The following is a 22,815-nucleotide window of genomic DNA, read 5'->3' as shown; positions in this document are numbered from 1 at the left end:
TGACACACGGAATTTTGGATTTTCATTTGTTGCCACTTCAAATCATCAAAATTAAATGAAATAAACATTTGAATGCATCAGTCTGTGTGCAATGAATAAATATAATGTACAAGTTACACCTTTTGAATGCAATTACTGAAATAAATCAAGTTTTTCAAAATATTCTAATTTACTGGCTTTTACCTGTAATCATAGCGGCAAAAATAATCATTGAGGAGATTGCCTGAAATGGGGATACTCTCTGGCTGAAGTTGTCCTCGTGCGCCACCCTCAGGACAGCATGTTGCCCTCCCCTCGCTGTATATGTGGACATATATTTGTGTCGATGCTTCCAATAAGTTCATAGATATATGTGCATTTACAGCCGCTCATGGTGAAAATGAATAGACGTATCCATTATCGTTTGTTGTCAACAGATATAATCGCCACTTCTGGCTGCTCTCCTACGCCTGCGCGGACTCTTAGGTCACATGACACATCACTTCCTGCTTCCGGGTAGGGAAGGCGGGCTTTTTGGCGAGTGTTGGTGTGATGGGCCATGAGGCTTCCGGGGTGGGTCGCATTCTCTAAACTCCCTCCCGGATCACGCGGAGCATCCACACTTTTCTCCGTGGCTCCCAGAAGCCACCATAACACACTTACGTCGGTCCGGTGTGCCGCTAATAGTGCACGTAGCATGGCCGAAGAGGCGAAGAAGCTCGCCGCCTACGCCGCGGTGGACAACCACGTCCAGGTAGGATGTTTTTCAAAATAATTGTTTCTCCATTCGTGTCCGCAGCTGGACAGTTTAGTTCACGTCACGGTGTTTCTGACATTAAACCGCTAGTAAAGTTAGCTAAACGCCATGCTGTGCTACTTCGCTACTGCTAGTTTGTTTTAAAGGTTAATTATTAGCAATGCAGACTGGCGTCCTCTAAGATTAACAGTGACAACACGTCGACTTGTCGATGAAAGCCGAAGCTTTATTTTGAAATTAAGGTGACTTGGTTAAAGCGGCACATTCACTCACTCAATGGCCTTTCGGACACAAACAGCACGTCAAAGTGTGTCGTTTTTTTGTTCTCCATTTAAGTTCTAACAAATGAACACACACGAGGCCCTGTGATGAGGTGGCGACTTGTCCAGGGTGTACCCTGCCTTCCGCCCGAATGCAGCTGAGATAGGCTCCAGCACCCAACGTGACCCCAAAAGGGACAAGCGGTAGAAAAATGGATGGATGGAGAGCAGGGGCCCAACTTTTCCACTACAAAGGGGGCTCAAATATTAACACTGAATTGATAATATTACTAACCTACTTACATACAGTTTACAACCTTGTCAAATGTTGCGAAACCATGTGTTCATCCCAAAGGTTATTATTTATGTAAAATCTACCTATTATCAATCAATCAAACAAAGTTGTATTTATATAGCCCTAAATCACAAGTGTCTCAAAGGGCTGCACAAGCCACAACGACATCCTCGGCTCAGATCCCACATCAGGGCAAGAAAAAAACTCAACCCAATGGGATACAATGAGAAACCTTGGAGGGGACCGCAGATGTGGGAGAGTCCAGTCCATAGTGGGACCAGATCATCTTGAGTGGTCTGCGTCACAGAGCATTATACAGGTAAAAGCCAGTAAATTAGAATATTTTGAAAAACTTGATTTATTTCAGTAATTGCATTCAAAAGGTGTAACTTGTACATTATATTTATTCATTGCACACAGACTGATGCATTCAAATGTTTATTTCATTTAATTTTGATGATTTGAAGTGGCAACAAATGAAAATCCAAAATTCCGTGTGTCACAAAATTAGAATATTACTTAAGGCTAATACAAAAAAGGGATTTTTAGAAATGTTGGCCAACTGAAAAGTATGAAAATGAAAAATATGAGCATGTACAATACTCAATACTTGGTTGGAGCTCCTTTTGCCTCAATTACTGCGTTAATGCGGCGTGGCATGGAGTCGATGAGTTTCTGGCACTGCTCAGGTGTTATGAGAGCCCAGGTTGCTCTGATAGTGGCCTTCAACTCTTCTGCGTTTTTGGGTCTGGCATTCTGCATCTTCATTTTCACAATACCCCACAGATGGGGTATCTATGGGGCTAAGGTCAGAGGAGTTGGCGGGCCAATTTAGAACAGAAATACCATGGTCCGTAAACCAGGCACGGGTAGATTTTGCGCTGTGTGCAGGCGCCAAGTCCTGTTGGAACTTGAAATCTCCATCTCCATAGAGCAGGTCAGCAGCAGGAAGCATGAAGTGCTCTAAAACTTGCTGGTAGACGGCTGCGTTGACCCTGGATCTCAGGAAACAGAGTGGACCGACACCAGCAGATGACATGGCACCCCAAACCATCACCCAACCATGCAAATTTTGCATTTCCTTTGGAAATCGAGGTCCCAGAGTCTGGAGGAAGACAGGAGAGACACAGGATCCACGTTGCCTGAAGTCTAGTGTAAAGTTTCCACCATCAGTGATGGTTTGGGGTGCCATGTCATCTGCTGGTGTCGGTCCACTCTGTTTCCTGAGATCCAGGGTCAACGCAGCCGTCTACCAGCAAGTTTTAGAGCACTTCATGCTTCCTGCTGCTGACCTGCTCTATGGAGATGGAGATTTCAAGTTCCAACAGGACTTGGCGCCTGCACACAGCGCAAAATCTACCCGTGCCTGGTTTACGGACCATGGTATTTCTGTTCTAAATTGGCCCGCCAACTCCCCTGACCTTAGCCCCATAGAAAATCTGTGGGGTAATTGTGAAAAGGAAGATGCAGAATGCCAGACCCAAAAACGCAGAAGAGTTGAAGGCCACTATCAGAGCAACCTGGGCTCTCATAACACCTGAGCAGTGCCAGAAACTCATCGACTCCATGCCACGCCGCATTAACGCAGTAATTGAGGCAAAAGGAGCTCCAACCAAGTATTGAGTATTGTACATGCTCATATTTTTCATTTTCATACTTTTCAGTTGGCCAATATTTCTAAAAATCCCTTTTTTGTATTAGCCTTAAGTAATATTCTAATTTTGTGACACACGGAATTTTGGATTTTCATTTGTTGCCACTTCAAATCATCAAAATTAAATGAAATAAACATTTGAATGCATCAGTCTGTGTGCAATGAATAAATATAATGTACAAGTTACACCTTTTGAATGCAATTACTGAAATAAATCAAGTTTTTCAAAATATTCTAATTTACTGGCTTTTACCTGTATGCATTATATGCAAAATTCCCGGAGTTCTCTGCACAAAAACAATCCACGTCTTTACAGAGAGAACGCACAACGGGCCTGAGTTAGCGTTGTATTAGTTAATGCTCATTTATCCAGTTCATCTGAAAGACTGTGCTAGCTGCTTATTTTATTGTATCAATAAATGACCTTGTTTAATGACCTTGTCCCGATGTAGATACTGATCTCTTATCAGGCTGCAGTGCCCTCTGCTGGTTGTTCAGGGGAGTGTGTAGGTCACATTTATTTGTGCATCTGGTTTGTGGGAGGAATGTCTCATCGACACAAAAGCAAAAAAGCGATCCGCAAATACAAAATCAAGCATATTTATATTCAAATCTCAAAAATATATTTACAAATACACGTTTGTTTATACAAATTCTTGATTTATTTGTACGTCACATCTTTATATTCATACATTTTATTTGTATATATTTTCAAATCTCAAAAATATATTTACAAATACGTATTTATTTGTACAAATTATTTATTTATTTGTATATCATATTTGTATATTTATTAATATATGCATATGTATTAATATCATAATGATATATATAACAGTGTTTCCCCCAGAACAGTGGTCCCCAACCACCGGGCTGCGGCCCGGTACCGGTCCGCGGACCGATTGGTACCGGGCCGCACAAGAAAAGAAAACTTTTTTTTTTCTTTTTTCTTTTTGTATTAAATCAACATAAAAACCCAATATATACACTGTATATCAATACAGTCTGCAGGGATACAGTCCATAAGCACACATGATTGTATTTCTTTATTAAAAAAAAAATCACCCTTGTATTCAACCTTATTTAAATACATCTAAAACAGCTGAACTTCAATATATGCTTGCCATCTTGACTTCTGATTCCAAAGCAAGTATTTTTGTCACACTGTTGTCAAACAATGATAATATTAAAACAAATGGGCAAAGTATGATTCCACATTGTTGAAAGTGGTCATCTGAGAGCATTTGTAATTGCAGTGCAGTTCATATAAAAATGTTTTGATGCCCAAGATATACAACATCTATCTGCCTTTTAACAATATTACTTCCTAACAATGAAGTTAGCGCCCACATACCTGAAGTAGAGCTCATCTCTCTTATACCACAGAAGATTGTGGATTGCTCCTACTGGAATCTTGCTGGTCTTGTACATCATTCGGCATATCTTTGTCTGTGACCAGGCTGTCAAGGGTAAATGGAGAATCCCAACTCCTGTGAGAGCTTGTGTCAATATCTGATGTTTCTATTCCAAATTGAATGGATGCACACACCCTGGCTTCCACCTGTTCTACCTGCTACCATCGGGCAGGCGCTACAGGTGCATCAGAGCTAGAACTAACAGGCTCAGAACAAACAGGCTCAGAGACAGCTTCTTTCCCAGAGCTGTCACAATGTTGAACTCTAACTTATAATAAATAATTCACCCCTATACAATATCCTACCCTAATACCCTACTGTGCAATATTACCCTTCGAGTACCGTATTTTCCGCACTATAAGGCGCACCTAAAAACCACAAATTTTCTCAAAAGCTGACAGTGCGCCTTATAACCCGGTGCGCTTTATATATGGATTAATATTACGATTCATTTTCATAAAGTTTCGATCTCGCAACTTCGGTAAACAGCCGCCATCTTTTTTCCCGGTAGAACAGGAAGCGCTTCTTCTTCTACGCAAGCAACCGCCAAGGTAAGCACCCGCCCCCATAGAACAGGAAGCGCTTCTTCTTCTACTGTAAGCTACCACCCGCCCCCGGAAGAAAAATAAGCGCGCGGATATTTCGTTTCATTTCCTTTGTGTGTTTACATCTGTAAAGACCAGACTACAAAATGCACGTACGGTGAATATTCGCACCACAGGGAATGAGAAGTCGTCCTTCACTGTGGTTCTAGCTTGCCATGCTAATGGCCAGAAACTTCCTCCCATGGTGATATTCAAAAGGAAGACCTTGCCAAAAGAGACCTTTCCAGCCGGCGTCATCATAAAAGCTAACTCGAAGGGATGGATGGATGAAGAAAAGATGAGCGAGTGGTTAAGGGAAGTTTACGCGAAGAGGCCGGGTGGCTTTTTTCACACAGCTCCGTCCATGTTGATATACGACTCTATGCGCGCCCACATCACAGATGGTGTCAAAAAACAAGTGAAGCACACAAATACAACACTCGCCGTCATTCCGGGTGGATTAACCAAAGAACTCCAACCGCTGGATATTGGTGTCAACAGGGCATTCAAATCACGACTGCGAACGGCGTGGGAACAATGGATGACCGAAGGCGAACACACCTTCACTAAAACAGGCAGACAGCGCCGGACGACATACGCCAACATTTGCCAGTGGATCGTAAATGCCTGGGCAGATATTTCGGTCACAACTGTGGTCCGAGCTTTCCGGAAGGCAGGATTCACAGAACTACTGGACAACAACAGCGACACTGACTCCGATGACTTCGACGAGACGGAACCGGCCATTTTGGATCCCACGCTTGCGCAACTTTTCAATTCGGACACCGAAGACGAAGAATTCGAAGGATTTACGAATGAAGAATAACTTCAGAAAGTGAGCGCTATGTTTATTTTGTGTGTTGTGACATTAACGTTCGAGCAACATTATGTTGCTATTGCTCTACACCATTTTGAATTTTACTATGTTTGTGATTGCACATTTGCGTACATTTTGGGACAGAGTTGTTAGAACGCTGGTTTTCAATATATTATTAAAGTTTGACTGAACTATCTGACTGTTTTTTTGACATTCCCTTTAGCGCAGCGTAGGCGCGGCTTATAATCCGGGGCGGTTTATTGGTGGACAAAGTTATGAAATATGCAATTCATTGAAGGTGCGGCTAATAATCCGGTGCGCCTTATAGTGCGGAAAATACGGTACAATACATCCTGATTGTTATTTTTTACTCCGGTGCTCTTGTCTTGTTCTGTATATTGTACAGTATTTGTATAGTGTTTTGTATATTGTACAGGATTGCTTATTATTTTTTATTGGATAGTAGTCTGTTTATTTCAATTCTTAGTTTTATCTTTATTACCTCTTGTGTAATTTATTTTTATCCCATATTTGTTCCCACTACCGCACCTTAAGTTGGAGTCCTTAATCTCATTATATACAAATATAATGGCAATAAAGTCCATTCTATTCTATGTAGTTGATGGAGAACCGCCCCAGATCTGCTCGCATAGTTGAAAGTACAGCAAAACAACTCTACCGTAACTACTTCTTCCACCTGCGTCGACTGCTTGTCTGTACTTTCCACAAATCGCTTTCAGTTTAGTGCCGATAGTTGTTTTTGTGATTTCCTCTTTCCGATGTGGAAATTCCTCAGATGTCCCTCCAAGTCCGTACCGCGCCAAAATAGGGTAAGAATGTCACCATACTTGGACTGGCAAGTTTCCCAGTCAACACTTTGAGTTTTGTTAACTTTAAACTCCAAAACGATGCTTAAAAGTAGCTTTACTCCTCTGTCAGTCCACATATATAATTATTTCTTGCCATGACTTACCATTTTTGCTATATGCCGGCTCCAGAAATTACGTTTTTGATTAGATAAAATGGTCTTAAGTCCTATGCTACAGCGCCCCCAGTATTTTGGCATGCATATGACACTCAGTGTATGCGTTTGCTTGGGGACAGAGATAGTTTTTAAATGCGCACGTGTGGCTGGAGAGCTTGTTAAGACGTTAGTTTAGGCCAGTGGTTCTTAACCTTGTTGGGGGTACCGAACCCCACCAGTTTCATATGCGCATTCACCGAACCCTTCTTTAGTGAACAATAAGATGTTTTTTTTCTTAATTTTATCTTAATTTATAAATATTAATCATGAAATTATGTTATTACATTAAAGAAATACTAATAAAGATATATTTGACAAACAAAGTTACAGGAATGCGTCTTATTGTGTAACATGTGAATGTTTTAGTGGGAACTAAATGCGATATCTGAAAGGGGTACAAATTATTTCCAAAGCAGGACCCCCACCCAGACATACAATTCTAGTACACAGCTCATGAAAAACAATATTTTTTGTTATTGTCATTGTAATTGGGCCAAAATACTTACTGTATTTTCCGCACTATAAGGCGCACCGGATTATTAGCCGCACCTTCAATGAATGGCATATTTCAAAACTTTGTCCACCTATAAGCCGCCCCGGACTATAAGCCGCGCCTACGCTGCGCTAAAGGGAATGTCAAAAAAACAGTCAGATAGGTCAGTCAAACTTTAATAATATATTAAAAACCAGCGTTCTAACGACTCTGTCCCAAAATGTACGCAAATGTGCAATCACAAACATAGTAAAATTCAAAATAGTGCAGAGCAATAGCAACATAATGTTGCTCGAACGTTAATGTCACAACACACAAAATAAACATAGCGCTCACCTTCTGAAGTTATTCTTCATTCGTAAATCCTTCGAATTCTTCGTCTTCGGTGTCCGAATTGAAAAGTTGGGCAAATGTGGGATCCAAAATGGCCGGTTCCGTCTCGTCGAAGTCATCGGAGTCAGTGTCACTGTTCAGCAGTTCTGTGAATCCTGCCTTCCGGAAAGCTCGGACCACAGTTGTGACCGAAATATCTGCCCAGGCATTTACGATCCACTGGCAAATGTTGGCGTATGTCGTCCGGCGCTGTCTGCCTGTCTTAGTGAAGGTGTGTTCGCCTTCGGTCATCCATTGTTCCCACGCCGTTCGCAGTCGTGATTTGAATGCCCTGTTGACACCAATATCCAGCGGTTGGAGTTCTTTGGTTAATCCACCCGGAATGACGGCGAGTGTTGTATTTGTGTGCTTCACTTGTTTTTTGACACCATCTGTGATGTGGGCGCGCATAGAGTCGTATATCAACATGGACGGAGCTGTGTGAAAAAAGCCACCCGGCCTCTTCGCGTAAACTTCCCTTAACCACTCGCTCATCTTTTCTTCATCCATCCATCCCTTCGAGTTAGCTTTTATGATGACGCCGGCTGGAAAGGTCTCTTTTGGCAAGGTCTTCCTTTTGAATATCACCATGGGTGGAAGTTTCAGGCCATTAGCATGGCAAGCTAGAACCACAGTGAAGGACGACTTCTCATTCCCTGTGGTGCGAATATTCACCGTACGTGCTCCCGTTGTATCCACAGTATCCACAGTGCAGTTCACAGGAATATCAGTTGCTGTGAAATAGTAATCCGTGTGAGGATGGAGAGATTGCGTCTTTTCATGAACCGGATCCTTGTCGCTTAGTAGGAGCCATTTTGTGGTCTTTACAGATGTAAACAGGAAATGAAACGTACGGTAATATCCGCGCGCTTTTTCTTCTTCTACGCGGGCGGGTGGTTGCTTACAGTAGAAGAAGAAGCGCTTCCTGTTCTATGGGGGCGGGTGCTTACCTTGGCGGTTGCTTGCGTAGAAGAAGAAGCGCTTCCTGTTCTACCGGGAAAAAAGATGGCGGCTGTTTACCGTAGTTACGAGACCGAAACTTTATGAAAATGAATCTTAATATTTATCCATATATAAAGCGCACCGGGTTAAAAGCCGCACTGTCAGCTTTTGAGTAAATTTGTGGTTTTTAGGTGCGGCTAATGGTGCGGAAAATACGGTATATTAGAAAATAATCTCATGGAAATGACTGCTGTCATTTGATTATAATAATAAAACATTTAACTTGGTATTTAGTCAGGTTTGAGACAGGTGTGCTGCTGGTGTGGCCGTAGTGCATGTGCATGTCTAACGTCGCTCACTTGTGCTCCACTGAATGCTCAAGGACTTTTTGCGTTGGCTCACGCATATGGAAAATTAGAGGGAACATTGTTTGGGGGCAATGTTCCCTCTAATTTTTCATGTGTCTGAGCAAACGCTCAAACTCCCTGAGCATTCCTTGGACGACATGTGAGCAACATCAGACATGCACGCTGTCGCCACCCCAGCATCACACCTGTCCCAAAGCTAACATCATAACAAGTTAAATGTTTTATTAATCAAATAACAGCAGTTATTTCCATTATACTATTTTGTAATCTAAATGATGAATTAATCTAAATGGAAATTTAAAAAAAAGTTTTCAGGAGCTGTATGTTGTATGTCTTGGGGGTTGCTGTAAAATAATTTAAGACATGTACCCCTTCAGAGATCACGATTTGTTCCCCTTGAAATATTCACATTTAGCACAATGAGATGTGGGCTATAGCACAAACGTGTTGTGTAAATGGTAAATAAAACAGAATACAATGATTTGCAAATCTTTTTCAACCTATATTCAATTGAATAGACTGCAAAGACAAGATACTTAATGTTCGAACTGGAAAACGTTGTTATTTTTTGCAAATATTAGCTCATTTGTAATTTAATGCCTGCAACATGTTTCAAAAAAGCTGGCACAAGTGGTAAAAAGAGTGAGAAAGTTGAGGAATGCTCATCAAAGACTTATTTGAAACATCCCTCAGGTGAACAGGCTAACTGGGAACAGGTGGGTGCCATGATTGGGTATAAAAGCAGCTTCCATGAAATGCTCAGTCATTCACAAACAAGGATGGGGCGAGGATCACCACTTTGTGAACAAATGCGTGAGCAAATTGTCCAACAGTTATTGTCAGTTGTATCAGAAAACAAAGACTAAAACAAACTACAATCAACGCTAGCAATGGTTATACTGGTGAAAATAAGTAGATCATGCTTAGCAGCCTAATGTACGCCCAAAACTAAAAAGGAGACATTTTACCAAGGTAGGCCTATTGGCAATGTTCCCTATAATTTTTCATGTGTGTGAGAAAACACACAAACACTCTGAGCATTCAGTGGAATACAGACGTGCACACTGTGGCCATACCAGCAGCACATTTGTCTCAAACCTGACATAACAATTTAAATGTCTTATTATTATAATCAAGTGACAGTAGTCTTTTTCAAGAGATTATTTTCTAATATATGTGATTTGGCCCACTTAGATATTAGATATATATCAGCTATGCACTATAGTATTTTATGCCTGGGTGGGGGTCCTGCTTTGGAAAGATTGTGTACCCCTTTCAGAGATCACATTTAGTTCCCCTTTAAACATTCACATGTTGCATGAGATGAAGTGTTTATTAACTTTCTGTCTGTAAAATAAACATTTTTATTAGCAATTCTGTAGTGCTGTAACATCATTTCATGATTAATATTAAAAAAATAAAATTCTTAACAAATGACAGTAGAATAAGCACACTGATTGAGGAGTCATCGTAAAACGACCTGAAATGTACACTTTACGTGTAGTGTTGGAGTTGTCCAACATTGTGTGTGGCCATAGACGCACCAGTGGCTAATTGCCATAGTGTATGTGTTGGTGCAGGTGAGAGAGAGAGAGAGCAAGCGGCTGCTGTTGATATAACAGATGACAAAGAGTTGCTTTTGGCTTGGTTTGTACGGTAGACAATGACCAGTTTTGCTAGATAGAAGTATTTTATGCATTGTTTTGGTGTGGTTATGGCCGACAAACAATTTCGCTAAATAAAGGGGCCGATGGAATTCCTGTCCTCCTTAAAGTGTCCCCACAGACGTTACAATAATTTAAGTGTTGACAAACATAGTTTTATCTGTTGTGGCCGCCTTTTGTCACCTGTTACTCACAGTTGCATTGCAAAATCATACAAAACAAATTATTTGTTTATTTTGTTTAGAGTGGGATTTGATTTTGTGCGCGGCATAGATTTGCTGTGCGCAGAGTACTCGTGAGCAGTGCGCAATTGCGCAGGTGCGCACCTTAGAGGGAACGTTGTTTGGGGGTATCCATAATACACCGATAGGGAGAAGTTTTTATTTACACGATGAGTCGGGTGTGTTTTGACCTCCGCGGAGGCTCTGCCGAACACCTGAGGCCGACTTACCGAACCCCTAGGGTTCGATCGAACCCAGGTTAAGAACCACTGGTTTAGGCGGTGGCTCTTTGTTGTTAAGGCGGCCGCTTTAACAACAAAACGCTGCGGGAAACCCTGTATAAGTTGATGTGAGACAATTCTACTTCCATATAGTTGCTACTTTTTTATTTGACACAGCGCTAATATGCATAATCACTAAACTCAACAAAAAAGGTAAGGCATATGATTTCCGCGTTAACATAGTCAAATAATTGGCCAATAAAAAGGAATTCGCTGTTAAACGCAGAATATCACAGAAATTGACATAATTGTGAGTGAAATGTTGTCATTGTGAAGAGAAGAAACATTTGTTAGGAAAAATAATGATTAGTACCGCTCATTTATCCCCGAAACAATCAACTGCCCCGTCCTGAACTAAACAATGTGGATATGGCCACTTGAAACAGCGACTGAACTGTGATACTAAAGTTAGCGAGAATAATCCATACATCCACAACACATCTCATCTGCTTGTGTTGTTGTGAACGACATCATCCATGTAAGATCAATGTACAAACAAGACTGCAGGCGCAACTTTAGAGGCGTTCTTTTTTTCTTTTCTTTTTTAACAGCCTCAAGTCGCTTCCATATGTCAAGCGTAGAACAACACCACACTTCCCCCCTTTCACAATAACAGCGTGGTGCGCCACTTGTGCTAACAAAATAAATGTTTTGTTTTTTTTAAAGTACCTTATAAGCACTTATTGAAAAAGGGACAAGCGGTAGAAAATGGATGGATGGATGATACATTTACATGACTTAAAATACTGGTCTAAATTGTCCAAAGATGTATTGCACCAAATACTAATACATGTGAGAGAGTTTGCATTTGATTAACAAACATTGTGTCATTTTCTGACACAATAAGCACACAATCTATGGTGGTGAAATAAGTGTAAAAGGTAGAAAATGGAGTTAAAAACTGAATTGTATTTTTTTCTATATTGCTCTTATGTTAATTAATTGCTGTTACTATTATTAATTTACTTGCTGTTTATTCATTACTAATTTATATGCATTGTCATTTTGAATTATATTTTAAAGTTGAGTTTTGGAGGTGCAATTAATTGTGTTTTCATTCATCGTGATTTCAATATCAACCAAAATAATCATTATTATTGTTGCCATAGTCGTCTTGATATGGAAGCGCTAAGAACTCCCAACAAAGATGGCGGGGAGAAGACACTGTCGAAGTGGAGGCACGTCAATACGAAAGCGGTTTGAAGATGGTCTATAAAACAATCGATGCAACATGTTGACAAAAGAACCACCATTACATGTTATGTACAATGAAGTGTTTTAAATGTAGAAAAAAACATGTGACCCCATTAAGAAACTTATTTATGACTTACAATTTAGACTTATTTTTGTTTACTTTGTTGATACGTCGTATTATTTTTGAATAAAACACTGTAGTTCTAAACTTATTTGATTTGCTTTCATTCAAACTTTGTTTTTTTCCCACACTTTTTGCAAATGCACCATAGCCAAATGTGCAAGTTTGACATTTGGTAACATAATGGTTACAGCGAACTTGAACCCCATTTGTTTGCTGTCCCACAGAACAACCAGGTGGTCGGAGTGGGCAGTGGCTCCACCATTGTTTACGCAGTGGACAGACTGGGTGAGCAGCTTATTAATGGGGACATATTTTGTCTCCCACTAAGGATGCATGCTTTAAATTTTGAAGCGTGTGTTCAACAACTCTGTCGTGTGTATGTTGCAGCGGAGAGAGTGCGCCAGGAGAAGCTGAACATCGTGTGTGTTCCCACCTCCTTCCAGGTCATGTTCACGTTTTGTAATGAATCCATTTTTTGCCCACAGTCGGTTTATAACTCTGTTTCTATGCACTCCCTCAGGCACGCCAGCTGATTCTGCAGCACGGTTTGGTGCTGTCTGACCTGGACAGACACCCTGAGGTATGACGCGCTCCTTCATCGGTGCAATCGAAAGGAGAGCGCCTCAGTTATTTGGGACTTAACAGTGAAGCTGTGTTATACTGAAACCAAGTGGTAAAGTTACCCTGCATAATACAAAATGTACTAAAGTAGTACTTGAGTACAGTAATCCCTCGTTTATCGCTGTTAATTGATTCTGAACATGACTGAAGTAGGAATCCTAAATTATACATCAAATATTTTCATTGGTAGAGCATACAAATCCTGTTTAGGTACATTTTCAACATTATCGGAGCCATCTATAATAATATTGATAATACACATATGAAATAACACCCTTTAGTCACTTTTACACTCTTTTAAGCCAATATAGTAATGTTGCCTTAGGCTGAGCCAATCAGTGGCTGTGACACTGAACAGCATGCTTTGATTGGTTTGGTCCCCTCTTGTGGCCAATACTGCAATATTAATATTTTAGTTTATTTAACCAGTTTTATCATTTGGGGCAAAAATGTTGTAGAACCGCGATGCCCACACTTTTTCTGCAGGCGAGCTACTTTTCAATTGACCAAGTTGAAGGGATCTACCTCATTCATATATATGATTAATATTTATTTATTTATGAAATAGAGGTTTTTGTTAACAAGTTAAATTATTAAAATATATATATATATGTATGTATATATATGTATGTATGTATATATATATATATATATATATATATATATATATATATATATATATATATATATATATATATATATATATATATATATATATATATATATATATATATATATATATAGCCTCAATCTGAACCTTGGTATTTACCGTGATGACGGACTGGCAGTGTGTCGCGCCTCGCCAAGGAGCAGCGAGAATACCAAGAAGCGCATATGCCAAATTTTCAAAGAGAACGGCCTACGGATCACAATTGAAGCCAACAAGCAAACCGTCAACTTTCTTGACGTCACTTTCAACCTGAGAAATAACAGCTACCAACCATTCACGAAACCCAACACAACACTCCAATACGTGCACCATGACAGCAACCATCCACCCACCACCACGAAAGGAATACCTACCGGAATCAATAAAAGGCTATCGATGCTGTCATCTAGCAAAGCTGAATTTGACCAAGCAACCCCCCCGTACCAAAAAGCCCTTGATGAAAGCGGATACAATTTCACCCTCACCTATGAACCCACGCCAGGAAACCAGCCAAAAAAGAACAGAAAACGAAACAGCATCATCTGGTACAACCCCCCATACAGCAAAAACGGCTCAACGAACATTGGACACAAATTCCTCAATCTGATTGACAAACACTTTCCCAAAGACAACAACCTAAGAAAAGTATTCAACAAGAACAACATCAAATTGAGCTACAGCTGCATGAACAATATACGACAAATCATCTCAAACCACAACAAAACAATTGCAAATGAGCCGTCGACCCCCAGTCAGAACGACTCCAAAACCAACAAAGCATGTAACTGTCGAAAGAAACCTGATTGCCCCCTCAACGGGGGATGCTTACAAACATCAGTTGTCTACCAATCTAAGGTAATACGCAAGGACATTAACACATCCGACACATATGTAGGATTAACCGAGGGTGAATTCAAAACCAGATGGAACAACCACAAGGCTTCTTTCAGGAACAAAAACCTGCGAAATACCACAGAACTCAGCAAACACATTTGGGACCTCAAAGACAATAATGTTGAATATTCAATAACATGGCAAATTCTTGCATCCAGCACACCTTACAATAGTGGTAATAAAAGATGCAACCTATGCTTGAAAGAGAAACTGTTTATTATCTACCGTCCAGACCTGTCATCCCTCAACAAGCGCAGCGAAATTGTAACAACATGCCGTCATAGACGGAAACACCTCCTAGGTAACACATGAACCAATCACCACGCCCCTAGGCCAGCCTGTACCCACCCACTCTGCCCTATATAAACCATGGTATGTGAATGCTCCCATTAAAATCTCCTGACGATTGAGGGTACCCCCCTCATGAAACAGGCCTGTAGAGATGAAATAGTCTTGTGATTTTTTTCCCCACACATACATATATATATATATATATATGTATGTGTATACATATAGGGCTTCACGGTGGCAGAGGGGTTAGTGCATCTGCCTCACAATACGAAGGTCCTGAGTAGTCTTGGGTTCAATCCCGGGCTCGGGATCTTTCTGTGTGGAGTTTGCATGTTCTACCCGTGACTGCGTGGGTTCCCTCCGGGTACTCCGGCTTCCTCCCACCTCCAAAGACATGCACCTGGGGATAAGTTGATTGGCAACACTAAATTGGCCCTAGTGTGTGGATGTGAGTGTGAATGTTGTCTGTCTATCTGTGTTGGCCCTGCGATGAGGTGGCGACTTGTCCAGGGTGTACCCCGCCTTCCGCCCGATTGTAGCTGAGATAGGCTCCAGCGCCCCCCGCGACCCCAAAGGGAATAAGCGGTAGAAAATGGATGGATGGAAGTTAACAAACATGTTATACAAAAAGTTTGGTTCCCTGATTTCATTGTCTTTTCCGGGAGTGACTTTTTCTTCTGACAATTGGTTATTACGGTGCCATCTGTTGCTTTTGGCATGCACTGCCAATGTGTCCACATCGCAGACATGCTGCCTGTGCTACAGACAATCGTGTGCATCTTGCTTACGTCATCACAACATAATGTTTAAGTGATCAGTCGTTTTCCTGTGACTGCGTTTTTGGTGTGTCGATCGTGCGTAAATAGTAAGCTATATACTTCCATTCATACAATATATTACTTAAATTTGTTGTCACATTAAAAACCCTCATTTTTAAGGTGCGCTGGCTTTTATTTTGCCATGGCAGTGCCCCATAATCAAATACATGTAAGGGAAGCCCTGCTTTATTAACAGAACTAGTTAACAAACAAGTTTACCAACTATTTTAAACTTTAGACAAGAAAGTTTAGAAACATTTAAAAAAAACTTTTAACTAGTAGAAATGTGGCGATTATGTCATGTAACTTGCGTCTATGCAAGAAAAAGATGCCACTGCGTTCCAATCGATCGGCCACTGATCATTACTGGCCAAATTCTGTGAAAAATTGCCGGATCCCAAACAGTGCTTTTTATTGATGATCACAAAAAATATCACTTTAAGCTCATACCTTGCAGCTTGGTCCTTTGTGTTGACTGCTAGCAGCCACTGCTAACGGTTTGTTTATGTAGGAATCAGATTTTTTGGCCAAGTCTTAGTTCAATGTAGAGCAGCACCTTTATGTTATTATCCCTTCCATTGCGGCACACAAACTGCATTTGTCACAAGTTTTAATATCACTGTGGAACTGGAGAAACGGGCTAAAAATGTAACACATGGAGTAAGAGAGCAGCAGATGACAAGCAAACATGCCAAGCTAGCTTGAAACAACAGAAAAATAGGTGATTAGTTCACTTTAGCAAACATGAAGGTTTAACCGCCTTACAGATATTACCAGGAAATTAAGTAGATTAATAAAAGTCCAGAGAGAGGATCATATGCAACTGAAGTGCTCCGTTCCTGTTTCTATCGTGTGTCAGACTGCCAGGCGATCACGGAGAGGGTTGGACTGGTCCATAAACTGATGCTGTTGATCCCCAGGGTAGTAAAGTGTATGAGTGATACACTGTACGATTAGATCGGTATTGTTTTCATAAAAACAGTTTTTTGTTTTTGTTAGTTTAAAAATTCAGTGAATAATTCTGTGGACTTTGACTTTATATTGGTTCAACAATTGTATGAAATAAAACAGAATAATGACATAGTTTAAATATTTAGTTGACATTGTTAAAATGCCTTCATGTGTTTTTATTGTTATTGTAATTAAAAATTAAAAAGCAAGGTCATTTGCTGATCTGAAATATTTTGACGCAAATTGTATTGGTACCCGTACAATTACTGGTTCACTTCCGAAAAAGTAAGAACTGCCAAGACACCTGTGGCGGTGGGGGGCGTGGTTATGGGCGTGGTCACCATAACATCATTGAGTAGTTTGCATAACTTGCTATGATGATATGATTTTCTTTAAAAAAAAGGCTCAAAAAATGTGTACATACATTTAAAACAATTTTGTTATTATTAATTAGTATTAACATATCTGTTTTTTTTAACCTGTTTTGTGATATTTTCAATTGTTGCTGCTTTTTGTACAATCTAATTTGTTAAGATTCTTTTTGAGTGTTTACAGACTTTTAATGACTTTTTTTTAAAGATTAAAAACAACTCGGAACACATCACGCTGTTGCACTAGTTTCAGTTTCTCTTCTTAAAAGCCGCCACTCCTCTGAATATTTGCACATTTTGTAGATAGCTGTCCGCGGGTATATTTGGGATATATTAAACTAACGTCTACATCACAGACATGCTGACAACACTCCAGACAGTCACAATGGCTTGCGTTTTTCTTTACATCCGGTTTTGGAGATTTTTTTTGGTGGTGAAGTTTTTGGTACATTACTTGTAGATAGTGCGCAAATAATAGGCTATATATATATATATATATATATATATCAATTCATACTGTAACGACCAGCTAATGTTAATGTTTTATGTCCGTGTGGTTTGGATTTGATGTCAGTTTTTCCCCATGTTTACAAACACACCGTCCGTGCCGCAAAGGTGATTTGCGGAGAATGAGGAAGTGTTGTGTGTCCGGGTACGCGCTACACTAGGAGAAGGACAATTAAGAACTCTGTAATGAAAGAATTGAAATGAACAAAGTTTGATGTCACTTCTGCTCAACTTCCACCAGCTGGATGTTGCCATCGATGGAGCAGACGAAGTAGATGCAGATCTGACATTAATTAAAGGTGGAGGGTGAGTTTGCCTTCTTGCCGACCGTAAAGCTCTACCCCATCACTTAGATTTTATTTATTTATCTCAGCGGCTGTTTGACTCAGGAGAAGATTGTAGCTGGCTGCGCAAAACATTTCATTGTCATCGCGGATTACAGGTTTGTGTCTTGCGTTAACCAAGTGTGATGGGAGCTGAAATCGCGGGTTACTCACCAAAAATTCTCCATCCACTCTCAGGAAGGACTCCAAGGCTCTGGGCCAGCAGTGGAAAAAGGGGGTTCCCATTGAGGTGGTCCCGATGGCCTATGTCCCCATCTCCAGGAAAATCGTCCAACTCTTTGGAGGGGAAGCCAATTTAAGAATGGCTGTCAGTAAAGCTGTAAGTTTAATTATATTTACAAACATTTTGACTTGGGGCCGCATATCATGGATATGTAATTAATAATTGATATAATTGGATGTACCTTGTTTATTTCCATGACGACCTCCTTAAAATGTTGTAATCAATCAGACATACCAAGCAGCTAAAATGCGCCAAACATGAATACATGTGGAGTGGTTTGCATTGTTCCCATCATGCATTGCAGGAGATTTAAATGGGTGTATTTTTTTAATTATGTGTTGTGCTTGGACATGTATTATAATACCCACAAAGTTCAGTGGTGTGCCGACTTTTTGTGTCTTTTTATTTGCAACATGATTAAAGAAGGCTGTCTGTATTGGGTCATATACAAACCCCGTTTCCATATGAGTTGGGAAATTGTGTTAGATGTAAATATAAACGGAATACAATGATTTGCAAATCCTTTTCAACCCATATTCACTTGAATGCACTACAAAGACAAGATAGTTGATGTTCAAACTCATAAACTTTATTTTATTTTTGCAAATAATAATTAACTTAGAATTTCATGGCTGCAACACGTGCCAAAGTAGTTGGGAAAGGGCATGTTCACCACTGTGTTACATCACCTTTTCTTTTAACAACACTCAATAAACGATTGGGAACTGAGGAAACTAATTGTTGAAGCTTTGAAAGTGGAATTCTTTCCCATTCTTTTTTTATGTAGAGCTTCAGTCGTTCAACAGTCCGGGATCTCCGCTGTCGTATTTTACGCGTCATAATGCGCCACACATTTTCGATGGGAGACAGGTCTGGACTGCAGGCGGGCCAGGAAAGTACCCGCACTCTTTTTTTTACGAAGCCACGCTGTTATAACACGTGCTGAATGTGGCTTGGCATTGTCTTGCTGACCCGGGCGCGGCCACTGCTGCTGCCCACTGCTCCCCTCACCTCCCAGGGGGTGATCAAGGGTGATGGGTCAAATGCAGAGAATAATTTCGCCACACCTAGTGTGTGTGTGACAATCATTGGTACTTTAACTTTAACTTTTAACTTTATAAGCAGGGGCGTCCATGAAAAAGACGGCGCTTAGATGGCAGCATATGTTGTTCCAAAACCTGTATGTACCTTTCAGCATTAATGGTGCCTTCACAGATGTGTAAGTTACCCATGCCTTGGGCACTAATGCACCCCCATACCATCACAGATGCTGGCTTTTGAACTTTGCGTCGATAACAGTCTGGATGGTTCGCTTCCCCTTTGGTCCAGATGACACGATGTCGAATATTTCCAAAAACAATTTGAAATGTGGACTCGTCAGACCACAGAACACTTTTCCACTTTGCATGAGTCCATCTTAGATGATCTAGGGCCCAGAGAAGCCGGTGGCGTTTCTGGATGTTGTTGACAAATGGCTTTCGCTGTGCATAGTACAGCTTTAACTTGCACTTACAGATGAATCGACCATGTGGTGATATCCTTTAGAGATTGATGTCGGTTTTTGATACAGTGCCGTCTGAGGGATCGAAGGTCACGGTCATTCAATGTTGGTTTCCGGCCATGCCGCTTACGTGGAGTGATTTCTCCAGATTCTCTGAACCTTTTGATGATATTATGGACCGTATATGTTGAAATCCCTAAATTTCTTGCAATTGCACTTTGAGAAACGTTGTTCTGAAACTGTTCGACTATTTGCTCACGCAGTTGTGGACAAAGGGGTGTACCTCGCCCCATCCTTTCTTGTGAAAGACTGAGCATTTTATGGGAAGCTGTTTTTATACCCAATCATGGCACCCACCTGTTCCCAATTAGCCTGCACACCTGTGGGATGTTCCAAATAAGTGTTTGATGAGCATTCCTCAGCTTTATCAGTATTTATTGCCACCTTTCCCAACTTTGTCACGTGTTGCGGGCATCAAATTCTAAAGTTAATGATTATTTGAAGAAGAAAAAAATGTTTATCAGTTTGAACATCAAATATGTTGTCTTTGTAGCATATTCAACTGAATATGGGTTGGAAATTATTTGCAAATCATTGTATTCCGTTTATATTTACATCTAACACAATTTCCCAACTCATATGGCAACGGAGTTTGTATAATATTGCTGTGCTGAGTGCTTTTCAAAATGCAATTCACGGTCATTAACCTGAATTACTCACAATGTCCACAGTGTGGTGGCAAAGTTGCAGCAATTAAACCATCAGATATTCAAAATGTAATTGGGGGTGCCCCGTTGAACAGATCCCTTTTATTATTGGGCCGCACTTTGGACACCCATGGTTTACAGTATATGGGAAATATTGTGCCAGTCTCTCGCTGATATCTGCGTATTTGTGGGCGTCAGGGTCCCGTGGTGACAGACAACAGCAATTTCATTTTGGACTGGAAGTTTGTGGGCGCTCAGAAGTGGAAGGACATAAACTGTGCCATCAAGATGATTCCAGGTGAGACGCCCCACACGTTGTTGTCCGTGCTCAGTGTGCTTAAGCACATTCTCCCCCCAGGGGTTGTGGAGACAGGGTTCTTTGTCGGCATGGCCGAGCGAGCCTACTTTGGAATGGAGGACGGAAACGTTCTGATGCGGGATGCCCCCGTCAACTGAGGAGTTGTACCCGGCGTGCCCTCCTTGGAAGTAGACACATCTCATGATTTTACTCACCTTGCAAGTGTGTCTTATTGGTATTTTCCACTTTACGTGGAAAGTTGTGAGTTATTATTGCCAGAATGCTTGCAAAGCAGCCTTGACACAAGCTGCTGTTTGTGTTCAGAATTAAACAAACACACAATCGTGTTATTTCTTGTGCTAAGTAGAAACGATATGGATGGAAAACAGATCATTTTTGTCTGTAATAGAATGAAGGTTAGAATAATTCACAGGATGGAGTAAGTAGCTTCCTGTGTTCTTACACATGCCTCCCTCAATTAGTGCCTGTCAAGTCCACGTTTACATGCTAATTTCAAAGAAGCGACTACATCACTTTGTCTTTCAGGTGGATATTTTAGAGGTGTTTTGACTTGATTGTTGCATGACTGTTGTATATCTTAAAGTACTGTACAACAATGCAGTCTGCAAGGTGTTTCAGATATGTCCCTCTTTGCATACATGCCATGTTTTGTTTGCACCAGCATTTGAATTCATTCATTCTTAAACAAAGTGACTGTTTGATGGGTACACTTATGTTTGTTTTTTTTTGCTATTGAAACAAAACAAGACCAAAACAATGCACGTGCCTCTGTTTCAATTCAATGCTGTTTGTTCCATTTATCTTGAAAATAAACAAATCAGTGTTGCTATCTCGTGTTTTGTGTACTGAAATCCATCCATCTTCTTCCGCTTATCCGAGGTCGGGTCGCGGGGGCAGCAGCCTAAGCAGGGAAGCCCAGACTTCCCTCTCCCCAGCCACTTCGTCCAGCTCCTCCCGAAGGATCCCGAGGCGTTCCCAGGCCAGCCGGGAGACATAGTCTTCCCAACGTGTCCTGGGTCTTCCTCGTGGCCTCCTACCGGTCGGACATGCCCTAAACACCTCCTTAGGGAGGCGCTCGGGTGGCATCCGGACCAGATGCCCGAACCACCTCATCTGGCTCCTCTCGATGTGGAGGAGCAGCGGCTTTACTTTGAGCTCCCCCCGGATGACAGAGCTTCTCACCCTATCTCTAAGGGAGAGCCCTGCCACCCGGCGGAGGAAACTCATTTCGGCCGCTTGTACCCGTGATCTTGTCCTTTCGGTCATAACCCAAAGCTCATGACCATAGGTGAGGATGGGAACGTAGATCGACCGGTAAATTGAGAGCTTTGCCTTCCGGCTCAGCTCCTTCTTCACCACAACGGATCGATACAGCGTCCGCATTACTGAAGACGCCGCACCGATCCGCCTGTCGATCTCACGATCCACTCTTCCCTCACTCGTGAACAAGACTCCGAGGTACTTGAACTCCTCCACTTGGGGCAAGATCTCCTCCCCAACCCGGAGATGGCACTCCACCCTTTTCCGGGCGAGAACCATGGACTCGGACTTGGAGGTGCTGATTCTCATCCCAGTCGCTTCACACTCAGCTGCGAACCGATCCAGTGAGAGCTGAAGATCCCGGCCAGATGAAGCCATCAGGACCAAATCATCTGCAAAAAGCAGAGACCTAATCCTGCAGCCACCAAACCTGGATCCCCTCAACGCCCTGACTGCGCCTAGAAATTCTGTCCATAAAAGTTATGAACAGAATCGGTGACAAAGGGCAGCCTTGGCGGAGTCCAACCCTCACCGGAAACGTGTCCGACTTACTGCCGGCAATGCGAACCAAGCTCTGACACTGATCATACAGGGAGCGGACCGCCACAATCAGACAGTCCGAAACCCCATACTCTCTGAGCACTCCCCACAGGACTTCCCGAGGGACACGGTCGAATGCCTTCTCCAAGTCCACAAAGCACATGTAGACTGGTTGGGCAAACTCCCATGCACCCTCAAGGACCCTGCCGAGAGTATAGAGCTGGTCCACAGTTCCACGACCAGGACGAAAACCACACTGTTCCTCCTGGATCCGAGGTTCGACTATCCGGCGTAGTACTGAAATGTGGATTTAAATTCGAAGGAATGATTTGATTGCCATTTACCTATCTTGCCACATGATGGCGCTTTAAAGAG

General features: G+C 41.5%; 1 protein-coding gene across 1 annotated transcript; it reads left to right on the top strand.

The window, feature by feature from the left end:
* The first annotated feature begins 474 nt into the window (after window positions 1–474).
* Window positions 475–21,469, top strand: rpia (ribose 5-phosphate isomerase A (ribose 5-phosphate epimerase)). Its single transcript, XM_061925142.1, has 9 exons — window positions 475–733; window positions 12,669–12,729; window positions 12,832–12,887; window positions 12,965–13,024; window positions 17,788–17,852; window positions 17,920–17,988; window positions 18,068–18,209; window positions 20,520–20,619; window positions 20,680–21,469. Exons 1-9 carry the CDS (start codon window positions 539–541, stop codon window positions 20,775–20,777), a joined length of 846 nt encoding a protein of 281 aa, XP_061781126.1. The 5' UTR covers window positions 475–538; the 3' UTR covers window positions 20,778–21,469.
* Window positions 21,470–22,815: the final 1,346 nt, after the last annotated feature.

The sequence above is a fragment of the Nerophis lumbriciformis genome, linkage group LG29 (assembly GCF_033978685.3).
Source record: "Nerophis lumbriciformis linkage group LG29, RoL_Nlum_v2.1, whole genome shotgun sequence".
Lineage (NCBI taxonomy): Eukaryota > Metazoa > Chordata > Actinopteri > Syngnathiformes > Syngnathidae > Nerophis > Nerophis lumbriciformis.
Note: the sequence above shows the minus strand (reverse complement) of the source record. Positions and strands in the feature narration are given on the sequence as shown.

Coding starts and splice junctions, on each gene's coding strand:
- rpia (XM_061925142.1), top strand. CDS start 539: ATGAGGCTTCCGGGGTGGGTCGCATTCTCTAAACTCCCTCCCGGATCA. Junction 13,025..17,787: donor ACCTGGACAGACACCCTGAG/GTATGACGCGCT, acceptor AACTTCCACCAG/CTGGATGTTGCCATCGATGG. Junction 17,989..18,067: donor ATTGTCATCGCGGATTACAG/GTTTGTGTCTTG, acceptor ATCCACTCTCAG/GAAGGACTCCAAGGCTCTGG.